The 12,856-nt window shown below is 37.8% G+C and overlaps 1 protein-coding gene and 1 non-coding gene across 3 annotated transcripts; both read left to right on the top strand.

Annotated features, from left to right (window-relative positions):
- Positions 1-391: 391 nt before the first annotated feature.
- On the top strand, positions 392-12,398 carry LOC131306355 (mitotic spindle checkpoint protein MAD1). Of its 2 annotated transcripts, XM_058332548.1 has the most exons (16): positions 392-774; positions 1,966-2,065; positions 2,398-2,558; positions 4,989-5,186; positions 5,264-5,356; positions 6,559-6,675; positions 7,223-7,470; positions 8,006-8,177; positions 8,599-8,709; positions 8,798-9,001; positions 9,923-10,085; positions 10,767-10,857; positions 10,951-11,020; positions 11,409-11,537; positions 11,911-11,949; positions 12,121-12,398. In XM_058332548.1, the coding sequence occupies exons 1-16, from the start codon at positions 607-609 to the stop codon at positions 12,208-12,210; spliced, it is 2,154 nt and encodes a 717-aa protein (XP_058188531.1). In that variant the 5' UTR covers positions 392-606; the 3' UTR covers positions 12,211-12,398. The 2 variants fall into 2 exon arrangements, with proteins under 2 accessions (XP_058188531.1, XP_058188532.1); XM_058332549.1 differs by lacking the exons at positions 11,911-11,949; positions 12,121-12,398 and having other exon boundaries at positions 10,971-11,020; positions 11,409-11,488.
- LOC131309041 (small nucleolar RNA snoR100) lies at positions 4,472-4,579 on the top strand. Its single transcript, XR_009194715.1, has one exon. It is a non-coding gene; the product is annotated as a small nucleolar RNA snoR100 (small nucleolar RNA).
- Positions 12,399-12,856: the final 458 nt, after the last annotated feature.

Below are 12,856 nucleotides of genomic sequence, written 5' to 3'. Positions count from 1 at the left end.
TTTCTTGTAAATTAAAAAGTCAAATTTGATAGAGATAAGGTAATACTAGTAATAAGTGGGTGGGACATGTGTAAATAAACTGATCACGATGACATTCTCAACCGGGTCAACCCGTTCTGTTCTTTAGTCCTTCCATCCGGGCTTGTAGTGAGTTCCGCTTTGACCAGTTCTGTTGTTTTTTAGGAAAATGACGGTTAAGGATATGTTTTAATAATTAATATCCATTAAAGACATTTTCAACATTAACAAATTCTCAGCATGTTCTTGACATATATTAATTATCAAAACACGTCATGAGCCTTCATAAAATTAGAAAATCCAGTTTTTTTCTCTTGGGCTACACACTCGGTTATATTGGGCCTTTCGAAGTTCGAGCCCAGAAAGTAAAGAACAGGTTCATCACGGCCCAGTAATCTCTCTCTCTCTCTCTCCCTCTCCCTCTGTGTGTGTGTGTGTAGCGCCATTGGCGACCTTCGCAGGTTTCTGCCATACACTGATACACACCTGATGATGATACATACATAGTACATATACAGGGAGGAATTTGGAAGAGACTACTAGAGAGAGAGAGAGAGAGAGACAGAACCCTAGCAGGTGCAAACGAAAATGATGTTGAGAACACCACCACCCAAAAAGCGGAGGGCCGACGAATCGGGGCCACCGGAAAGCCCTAACTCCGACGGCCAACTCGTCATCTTCGAGGACCTTCCGGTGCCGGAGCCGTCTCACGACCACTCCGAGCAAATGCTGTGCACTTACCAATGCCGTCAGATGGTAATTCTAATTATGCTCATTAACGGTCAATGGTTTAGGTTTTTCATTGCCTTCTTGCTGAGCTCATACGCTACCTGTGTTGATGCGATTCTACTAGTTTTGTTTTAAATTTTTCATTGCATTTGGAAGTTGAGACTTTGTTAGACCTGCTGGATTATATGCACATCATATGTCTTTTCACTTTAGTGCTTGTGGAAATGCAACAGCAAGTTGCATTGTTAGTTACCTCTTCAATTGGTGCTTTTGATGGTTTGCATGTGTGTGGATGATGTAGTGTTCTGTTAGTCTCGCTAGATCGAGCTTTGCTAATCAAAGTGTTTGAAAAATAGAGGCAATTGGCTTTGAATCTCAGTACGAACCGATGAAAATCCACCTGGATTTGCTACCACTGCTCCGCTGAACTGCCAAGAGGTGATTGAGTGTAAAATGCGCGGAAAAGTCTGAAAAATACTAGGAATAAGGAAAACCAAAACTTACTTTTGCTTGGTCAAGGCCATCGTTGCCTAATAGGCCATGACATTCTGTAACCTAACTTAAAACATAATGGAAAAGAAGGGATATTTCCTATTTTGATTTGATTCTATTATCTGACTTTTGAAAATGCATACCATTGCTTCATTTTGATCATGGACCTTTTGTTCTTGTACGCTGCGGCAACTAGTACAAGACTACAGGTGTGGCCACATGTTCTATTCTCCTTTATTTTGCAAGCTTACTGTCCGTACGTCTAGCCTATGAACAAGTATGGGCATTGGTTCAATGTTTGTACAGCTGTATGGCCAACTCTCAGAAGATAGGGTATGAGTCCAACCGTATGTAGAAGAGAATACTTATAATATGGACAAGCGGATTGTGTGAGCTAGTGTAATAAGTGGGAAAAGTAATTGATGGCTTAGTTGATTAAGGATCTGTTATACAACTATACAAGACACTCGAGCATATCGTATAAGTACTGTATTCTTTCATTAAGTTAATTTGATGGGAAGTAATATCATGCGAAAATTTTAGATTCTAGAGCTAGTACTCCCCACCCTCATTGAAATTGTGTATAATTTGTATTTTGAAACTTTTGACTGTGGATGTAATAAAGTTCTCACTTCTGAGTATTGGGGTTGCCCTTCCTCTAGAATTTTTAGAGATCTAATTGGTTGGTTCTTATATGGGCTGGATTTACTTTGTGACCAATTGTAGGTTAAATCGGAATTTTTTGATGCCTTAAGCAGTGCGGAGAAGCAAGCACATGATTATAAATCTAAATTGGAGGCACTAAATGATGACTTTTGCAGAGCAGGTGGGTCACCTATGTAAGAGTGCTCCAACTTCTTGTTGAGATTATGTTTGGCTTTGAGCTTAACCTTATCTATTGACTAAGTACATCTTCTATATTGTAGAGGATGTGGGAGGTATAACATAAATCGACTTGATTTTACAGTAAAATACCTTGTCATTGTTTAACTTTGTAGCACAAGATGTCAAAAAATTTGACTGCTTTCCATCTCTGCTTTTGCAAATTTTCCTAATAATATTTTAAAATCTATCCTTCCAAGTTCTTCTCTCTGAGATCTGACGGTGTCCGTTTATGAGAGATTGTGTTATCCGTTGATCCTTTTCTACTTTTTACAGAAACTGAGAGGAAGAAATTCAGAGATCAATTTTTCTTTGCGGAACAAGAACTTGCTGCTACTAAAGGACGTGAACAGGCTCTACAAGAGCAGCTGCTGAAGGAGGTCAATGATTCTCAGGGACGAATAAAAAATCAACTGAAAGCATGCAGTGAACTTGAGGTCCAGATTTTATTGCTTGCTTTTAAATAATTTGGTTACGTGTCATGAACGGCTGTTACTTGGAAAAGGAAAAGGCTTCTAATCCAAGTTCACAGTGCCAATTTGCTGACTTGCTGATTCTATAATTTCATGAGTTCATGTCCTCTTAAAAAAAAAAAAAAAATACAGTTTGGTAATGATGCACCTTCTTACGTAGTTGCATTGCACGGCCAAATTCTCAATGTTGTTTTCTTCTTTTTTTTGGTCGACGTCCTTCTCTCTTGGTTGACATATGACCGAGCTCCTATCATAGGTTCAATGTTCATGCTATGATTACAATGTATTGTTGAACCTAGGTAGGCGTTGCATATGCAATGAAAAGGACATAGTTGGAGTGTTAGAATGGAAATCATGGCAATAGTGAATTCATTCTACAGACTCTGTTCATTACCTAAAGAAATGTCATTGCAGCAAGTTTCAAAATAAACATGCATGTTTCGGTATCATAAAACTCATTGACAGTCTTACAAGTTTACCTCAGTTTTCTAAGCTAGCATTTGTTGTCTCCTCTATGCATGTGCACAATAGTTGAGTTATGAGCTTTCTTGAATTTGTTCTGACCTGTTTACTGCAGATGAGTTTTCTTGTATTTTCCTCAGCCTGTTCATGTTGATGCCAAAGCTTAATGGAATTGACATTTGTTAAAATCTTGACCTGTAAAGCTATTACTTTATGAATATAGATGCTATGGATATACCAAAACGAAATTCTAAGAAAATTTCGAATGTGGTGGAGTCAGAATGATCGTTGTAAAATTGGAAGCTTAGTGCATCATACATTCAGCATTTAATGCATAATATTGTCTTGTGACGAGCCTGATAGTTATGCTGTTTGCTCATCAACATGGGATGGGATTAACAAGACTCATCTTATTATAAACTTGACTCTTTTTTTGCTTTGATTTTAATTGTTCAAGAGATTTTGTTACACTTTTTTTTGACTACCGTATTTTGCTCTGTTTGTCTTATGTTTGGATTGCAACCGTTAGAGAATACTTTCTGAATACAACTTAGTTTTCTTTCTTCCTTTTTTCTTTTTCATGTTGGCAGTTGTATCAATCTGGAAAATTTGCTGACTCGATCAAAGCTGTGAATAAGCGACTTTTGACTTTGTGTTCTAAAGTTAAACAGGCTTTGGTGCTCCCAGCTAAGGCTCTACCGAAAATGATTGGAGACTTGAACACAAGGCCACTGAACCTCATATTCACTAAATGGTTACAGGCTAGATTAATGTTTTCTTTAGGATTTAGTATCAATACGTTTACCAGTTCCCACTCATATACTTGTACGAGCAATGTGGTACATGTGATGGTGAAAATGGTTGTTCTCCTGTTCTTGCTTTTGATCACATTCTACACTTGTGACAATGATTCTGCTTGCTCAAAATTAGTGGTAATATGAAGCCATGACCCATCCGAGTGTATCTGTGTAATCGAAAGAACTGATGGGCTGTTTCATTGAATCAAAGGTGGTATGAGGCTATTAGCGGTGTTGGAAAGGCAAATTAAATGAACTTGTAGGAATCCAGACTACCATCAATGGTGGTTTTACCATTTTTGGTCTTGGCATGAGATCTCGAACATATAAGCAGTAAACCATACCATACCAGGCCAATGCACAAATTAAGTACTGGTTTTCAAGTTTGAGTTTGTTTCTGACCCGTGATCGGTGATCCAAGGATTATCAGTTCAGTTGGTGCTACAAATTTTAGAGGTAGGACCAAGTTTAAAAAAGAACTGAACCAAACAAAATGAAGTGGATTGGGATAGTTGGTCTAGCATTCCTTTTTTGTACCTTACCAGGATTTTTATTTTTTATTTTTTTGTAAATTAGCCTTATTTTTGACTATTGGTGTCATATGATGCCTTGGACTATCAATGAAGAAAGTATGGTAATGTGCACATAAATTGATTTGGGTCTCTAGGCCTGCCCTCTCTGATGCCATTTGGCTTTGATTTGGGGGCATGGTTCTACAATAAAACGTCCCTGTAGCTCCTCAATTCTTGGAGGTTTAGGGGGGCCACTATTTTAGTGGTATTCTGAGAGTAGCCACTTTGTGCATATATTGCCAAAGGTTAGGTCTGTCTCCAATCATCCCCCGCCCATACCCCCAATGATTGGGGACTAGATGGGTTCTGTTATGTTGTTGTTGTTGTAGCCTTATTTTTGACTAGGTACTGCAAAATAGAGGTGTTTCTCGATAGCAGACAGACTTTGCTAATTCTGCAACTGTTTAATTGGCTATATATTTCGAGGGTTCAATTCCACTATCCTTGTATTCCTTTTGATAATATTTCCTTCTGTATTTTCCTCCCTATAGAATTTTGATCTTCTTTGATTTATTTGTCTTCGCCATCATTGCCGGCTAATAGTTCATGCAATCCGTCTATAGGTGAAGCTCCAAAGTGAAATGAATCTTCGCAAAAAAGCTGAGTCTTCAGCAGCTTCAGCTGAAGAGAAGGCAAGCCTATTAGAGGGAAAACTGACCCATCTTTCAGAAAGCATAGAGAGGGAAAAGAAGCACCTGCAGAAGGAGCTTGCACATGTGAAAAGTGATTCAAAATTTTCTCTTTCTAGAGTAACTGCAGATGTGAGTTGCTTATGTATTGCTGAATCTGAAGACCGCTTTGTTTGTTTGTTGGAATAAATTTTCAATTTCTTGTTTAGCTTGAAAGGATGGAATGCAGAGCTAATAATGCTGAAAAGGAATTGGTGCTGCTGAAACAACACCATGAAGAAGCTAAAAAACGGCTTGATGAGGTAGCTGGTTTTGCAGTTTTCTTCTTCGTCTTTTGCCCTATGTACACATTTCATTTTTTTTCTTGTTCTTGAATCTCGTGCCAGAATGATGGTAAATACAATTGTTAGTAAGGGACATGGTATTGTAGATTTTATTAACGTACAATATTTCTTCCTTTTCGTTTGTTCACATATATTATATCTTCTTGTTGTATTTACATTTTTTTTTCCGAGAAATGTATGTCTTATCTTATGACATATAAAAACATATAATTAGACATGGTACAAACTTAATGTTTCGTATATAAACCTAGGGGCACCCTCACCTCGAGTTTGGGGGTTGAGGACTACCCAATATGTGAAGTTGTGAACCATGTTATTAGTACTCCAGGGATGGTGAGTGTCCTTGGTCTGCACGCCAGGCAGCAAGTGCTGTGGAGTGAGAATGTTGCGCGTGAGGGAGGGTGCTAAGCACAGTGTCACATTGCTTGGGTACCCTGGTAATGTGCAATATACAAGTGTGGGAGGGATGGTCTAGGTTAATGGGACACTAGTTAAATGACCAACCAACCCACCTTTAGTGTCTTGGTTAGACATTAGTGGATGTGGTGAAGGAGGGATTTACTCTTTAATACAGTGTTGGGCTAAAGTAAATGTTTGTTGTATACTTAAAAAAAGAAACTATATCTTTCTCTGTTCAATCAATTTTCTGATTCGACTGGATTGGGGAACCCCTAGCTTAACCTCTACTATATCCAATCAAATGATGTCTAATACCAATGTATATAGAAACAGGCTCTTCCTGCGCATCTAAGGACAAGAGGTTAGAAAACATCTTTTAAACTTTCCTTTTTCATACTCAAACATTCTCTCATTAAAACTTTTCCATTTAATATTAAATCATAAATAATCAAGAATAAATAACATAACAAGATTTTAGCCTTGGCTATAAATAACATTAAATATTATAGAATTTTTTACATTTCCGTGCATAGCACGGGCATGACATTTGTATACACACACACATATGTATATTATAGACACAAAATATAATTATGTGTATATGTCTATGTGTCTGATTCCTTCCTGTTCCATGGTTCTGCAGCTAAGTTGGCTCATATACGAATGTATGTAGTCAATTTATATTTTTGTCTGGGTATTTGACAACTCCATTTTAGTGAAGTATGATAGCATTATTTAATCATTCTTCTCACATTACTCAGAGCTTGCATCAGAAGAGCGAGCTAGAGAAGAAACTATCAGGTTTCACATTTCCAGAAGTTTCATCTACAGAGAACGATATTTTGGTAAAGCATCTGCGAGAAGAGCTGCGGGCTTTTGTAAGTATGCTTTTTCCAAATTTTTATCCTTCGATTTTTTGCACATGGCTTTTTACTAGAGTCACGTCTGGTTTGACTTATTTGATATTTCTCATTAAAAGCCCATCGGATCAAGTTATCATGAAATCCTTTGATTTCTATTTGTTTTCTGCACAAATTATAATTATAACAATTGTTGAGCTAATTGATCAGCGTAAACTGGTGACGTATCTTCAGTTCATCTCAAACAAAACATTTTGGTCTCCCCCTCAAAAGAGAAGCTAATATTTATGCATCTTTAACTTCACCAAATACTTTGGATTGTCTTTATTGGATAAACTCGTGTAAGATATGTGGTTTTGCACGGTATTGGCATCATTGAATCACTACCTATTCATGTCCAACCCCACTTCCATGTTGTGGTACTTTGCATTGAGATATTGCTGTGCTCTAATAGTTTTTTGCAAATTGTAGAAATGGTGTCAGTGGTTGTTCTTACTCCCCGGAGAACTTCTACAGTTGTAATCGTCTTTGTTTTTCTTCTCTATTTGCATTGACATTGATTCAGGAGTCTGAAGTACGAGAAGCAAGGAAGTTAAAAAGCTCTCATGAAGATATTGAGTTATTGAAGGAGAAACTGTTGGAGGAAAAGGGCCGGAGGGAGAGGGCTGAAGTAGAATTATTTAAATTATCTGATATACAGTTGAGCATGACGAAGTTGGAGGAGGAATTGTCTTCTTGGAAGTTGTTGGTGAGAGACATTCCTGGTGTATCATGTGCTGAGGATATACCTATCAAGTTTGCCGAATTACAAAGGTGTGTTCTATATTCCATGTATTTTCTTCTACCTTCATTTTCCTCGTCTTGTTGAAAACTGATGTCGCTTTTTGGATCCCCTCTCCGGTAGCATGTTTAAACTCAATGATTTTGTAACAAAGGGATGCCTCTGGTCTTTCTAGAATGTTACTATTATTCATCATCTTTAATTGTGCACACTAGTTTCTAATGAAGTAGATCTATGAGATATATAGCTGGACTGTGGAGTCTGTTTCATTGGAGACTACATGCCACTTTTGTTCGGCATCCTTGGGATGATGTACATCGGTGTTCTGTACCATGATTTTCCTTCTTTATTTACAAAGGAGCGGAAACTATTTTTTGTATTCTTTTCTTTTTCTCTTTATTGTAAACATTGGATCTATTCAGGTGCACTCATCCCCAACTTCGTGCTTTACTTCTATTAGTTAATCAATCATCATCTGTGCAATAGGGGAAAACAGGGAAATGTAGAGATACTACGTTTAATTTTTGTACTTCGGAACCCACTCATTTTGTGGCTTTCCTTCTATAGAGAGGTGATTGAAAGCATGGGGAAGGTGGGCGAGGCCAATGCACGCCTGAAACAAATAGAGGTGTCTTTGGATGCTGCAGAACTTGGAAAACAAAATGCTGATGCTGTAGCTGCATTGGCGACAGAGAATGCAGGAGCTTTAAAATCAGAGGTCAAGCGGATTGAGTTGATGGTAAGGATTACATTTGGTGCTTGTGACCTAACATGCTTATGTTCCTCAAAATTAATGTCATTTTGTTTTTATTTTCTTTGCTAAGGGGACTGTATTTTACCCTCTTCCTATGTGGAGTATTTGGGGTGTATTCAACTGGGTTTAGTTATGTGGATTGTGAGGGGGCAAAACAATGGAAAATAAATTAGTCTTTGCGATATAATTCTTAGGGCTCTACGGTACATAAATCGCGGTATTGAGATACGTAACGGTACTGTTGATACGGCCATGTATCTGCCGATATCTGACAAGCCCCTTGAAATATCTTTAAGGCTCTTCTTGTTTATCCTTATTTCTTTCCTTTTTCAAATTTGGTTTAGATGCTCATGGATTTTATGGCCACAAGACTGATATTACTGTGTTCCTATTATTTGTTTGGCAGCTATCATCTGTTACTGAGGAAAAAGATCGGCTGAAAAATGTCGTCGATGAATTAAAGGCGCAGAATAATGTGGTTGCAGGGGGCAATTTAGTAAATGGAACTCTTTTTAAGGTTTTGCAGCTTCAAACCTATTTTATTTGTTTCTCCCGGATATTTTTGTTCCTTATGGGGTCTTTGTTGTTTTGATTGCCAAGGACAGGAGCTTGAATCATGTCTTTCCAAAAAGGAAAGCTATATCAAAGAATTGGAAACTAATTTAGGTGCACAAAAAGAAATCAACAGTCATCAGCACCATGAGTTGAAGGGGCTCAATGAGAGGTTAAATAACGAGGCAAGAAGAATCAAGTCATTGGAGAGGGAGGGCGACCGTCTTCGTTCTGAAATTTCCCTATTGGAGTCCAAGGTTTGTTTACCATAGATAAATCTACTTGGCGTCGTGCTGTTTTTTGATCATTCTAACTCTTCAGTAGTGTTATATATTTGTTCCTATACCACTCACATTTTAGGTTCGTTAGAGTTTACTTCTTCCAAGGGCATGGGCAAGAGAGGGTTCAGAAAATGTTGACCCTATTACAATGTTGTACCATATGTCGTGGTATTATTAGGTCATCAACGTGGCTCCTTTATATTCCAGTTAGAAATTATATATGGAGTCTTTGGTTTTTAATACTGCAGTTTTGTGGCTACAAGCATATTTGATTAGGCAGGGAAAAATTGTGACATCTGATTGTATCGGATTTTACATTTTTTGGGTCACTCTCTTTACAAATACTTTGCTAGAGTGAAGGTTTTAGATATATTAGTATTGTGGTTCTAAGGCATTCTTTTAGTTGAAAAGGTCTTAGTAACTATGAATTGTTGAACAGATAAAAAAAACTATGAATTGTTGAACATAAAATACTGGCAGTGTACACGACATGCACATACTACAAGAAACAATGAGACAAGGTAAAAAGCTCCAAGTGTGAGGGAGTGAAGGAGGAGAGATTGCTGCTCGAAAAGTTGATATAGGATGCCCAAGTTTGGTACATTTTCCAGCAAAAGCCAATTTAGTGTCGCCTATCAAAAATTATAATTCCCGAAAACACCAATGATGGGCTTTTGGGCGTGTTCCCAAATCAAAACTCTTCAATGTTAGTAATACTCAGAACAACTATGCTAAAAGAAAAAGAAAAGTCACGTTCAAAATAAAAAGCTGTCATTTTTCAGCAGAGTTGGTCCAGTTGGAAGCATTACAAAGGAAAGATTCTTTTGTGGCCAATAACACATCATGAATAACAAGTTCATTATACCTAAAGCATTTTTCTTTGTATTCCCTTTGCAGCTGGGTCATGGTGATTTTTCTTCTGCAAATACAAAAGTTCTGCGAATGGTGAATACGCTTGCAGTTGACAATGAGGCAAAACAGACGATAGATGCTTTACAAAGTGAATTACAGAAGACGAAGGAGAAGTTGCAAGCTGTTGAAGAGTTGAAAAAACAGTCAGGTAGAAAAAATTGTTCTGTAAACTTTTCACATACTTACCGTTGTTTGTGGTCCTTGTATAGGTTGTTATGATGGTCAATTGTATAAGGCTCACATAACTTGTCGCATGGAGAATTTTATGTTACTTTGACCGTCTTTTTTTTAATGTTTATTTGTGGTGTACTTTCGCTTTCTTCTGCAGGGAAAAAGTCACTAACTTGTCATTCATGAAAATTAAAGTAATGGGAATAGGCGATATGCAAGAACGAACTTTCCGTTTTATGGTTACACCATTCAATGCATTCATCTTAACTCTTCCAGATTTTTCCTTTATTCCAAGCATGACATCTTTAAATTGGGAAATTTGTTTTTAGATAGAAAACTTGCACTTGCTTTGTCAAGTAACAAGGTTATCCAAAATTCTCGGAATTAGGTTATAATATATGAATCTGGTGGTGATCACGAGGACAATAGCTGTTCTAATTTTGCATTATTCTGCTGCGAGTGATGATGCTACTTCGTGGTTGGGCTGATATATATTTGAAAGGAAATGAGCTAGAGCTTTTAGGAAACTATCCATATGAAATCCTGTAATAGATATAGCTAGAAACTTGAGTGCTAGCTTGTTGATTTTGTCAGAAGCATTGAATTTTCCTATGTTGTCTGCCTTACAATCAAGCCTGCGTTCTGTTAAACCATCCAGGTGATGCTGGGACACTTGTAGACTCCTATATTTCTGGAAAGATAGTGCAATACAAGGAGCAAATTGCAACTCTTGAAAAACGCGAGGAAAGGTTTGTGGTTGATGGAAGTTTTTACTGCATAGCTTTGAGTTAACTTTAATCCGATTCGTGAAATTGAAGCTTCTGAATGTGTTTATGGACCAGATACAAGACTGTTTTTGCAGATAAAATTTCAGTGTTCCGAAGGGCATGCTGTGAGCTTTTTGGTTACAAGGTATTTTTCTCTACTTTCTTGTTGGTTCTCCTATAACTGTCTCAATTCTCAAGTCTATCCTTATTGGTAACACAGATAAGGTCTTACTTTCAAAATTGTGAGGTCTAACTTTTTTTTTCCTAAAAAATCCCTAGCTGATCTGATAACGGGGAACGGAAAAGGACCCAAAATCACAGTGTGCTCTTACAATCTTGATTCTTAAAGTAAATACCGAGAATAGGCCAGCTAAGAAATGCTTAATAGGAGCTTTTGCTTCCTTACGCCAAATTTACGGCTGAATAAGCTTATGTACTCTCGCAGTTTTTCCCCTTCCCGTCTGTCCGCGTTTCTCAAATCTCATAGGATATGGTTTTGGAACTCGCATTTTGAAAAATAATTACTTATGCAGATTGTGATGGATGATCACCAGCGCTCTGATGGAATTCCGGTAACGCGTTTTACTCTCCAGTCTATCTATGCTCAAAGTGATGATGAAAAGCTACAATTTGAATATGAATCAGGGAATACAAACATTCTGGTAAGTTGCACAATGGTTTACACTTCACAGTTCTTCTGGTCTGCTGTCTTCAAACAAACCATGATATTGTCTTGCTTCATAATCCTTTAGATGGCCATTAGAAATTGATTTCTTGGCTTTCGGATTGAGATAAAGAGCCTCTTCCTTTGACACTTTCCTTTTGATTACTCGGTATCCAAACCAATGGACCTGCTAATCTGGGAGCAACTCCACCGTCCACTAAAGGGGGCCCCAATTAAAGCCGGGTCTCTAAGCCCCGTATGGACTTACCGACACAGGAATTGATAGCACGCCGGTCCTTCGTCTATTCCATTATTATCTTTTATCCAGAACCTGTTTCATTATATACTAATTTTCGTCTTCCATCTAATAGGTAAATGATTACACCTCTCAACCTGAGATATCCCGTCAGGTATGGAGCAAGATCTTCCACAATTTTACTTTAAAATGTTACTGTTTAGGAACTGGCATAGTTGCCCTTCTCCAGTCCTCGATGAGCTGGAGTTCATTAAGCTGGTTCAGTGAAAGTTTCCGCCGGTGGAACTCGCTAATAGTAACCGATTATATTGTGGTACAATTGCAGGTTGATATATTTATCAGAAAGATGAATTCAATTCCAGCTTTTACTGCCAACTTGACCATGGAGTCTTTCAACAAGCGAACTTTATCTTGACGCGTGTATCCTGTCCTTCCAATTCCTGGAAGCAGTTATGATTGAATTTCCATGTGGAATACAAGAATGTATGTTTGTATTTAAGTTTTTCACGATTAAGCCTGGTATGATGCATTACCGGAGAGCAAAAGTAGGTTGAGCTGCACTCATATTGACTGGACTGAGTTAATGCTAGTTTTTGAAGATAATTGTGTGATTTCTTCAGTTACATGCTTTATTTGATTGGCCTAGAGATGTCCAGTTTTGTGATAACTGTGACATTAGGAAAGCATACCGAGTTGTGTGGCTCTGGCCCTTAACCTACTGCTTTAGATCTGGGATCTGTGATGGAAAAATAAAATGATGGGGGGAAAAATCCAGTGCAATCGTGCCAGCAAGTATAGATTTCAATCGATAATTGTGATTTGTTTTTTACACCACGTCAGCAAGAAGTGTAAGAAGATTAAAAGGGAGTGCGGAAATCATTTTCGAATTTTAGATCATTGGTTATGTGGCAAACAGACGGGGACCGAATGTGGTCCTGTTGGCCACGCGTCTTGTGTTTTGTGCAACTAATCTGGATGATCAGGAAGAAATTGAATTCCTTTCAAAATTTCCTCCATCTTTATATTGACTTGTTTCTAATCTTCATTCTGAAAGCAGACTC

Source organism: Rhododendron vialii, chromosome 11a (genome assembly GCF_030253575.1).
Source record: "Rhododendron vialii isolate Sample 1 chromosome 11a, ASM3025357v1".
NCBI classification, from domain to species: Eukaryota; Viridiplantae; Streptophyta; class Magnoliopsida; order Ericales; family Ericaceae; genus Rhododendron; species Rhododendron vialii.
This window is presented reverse-complemented; position numbering and strand designations above follow the sequence as displayed.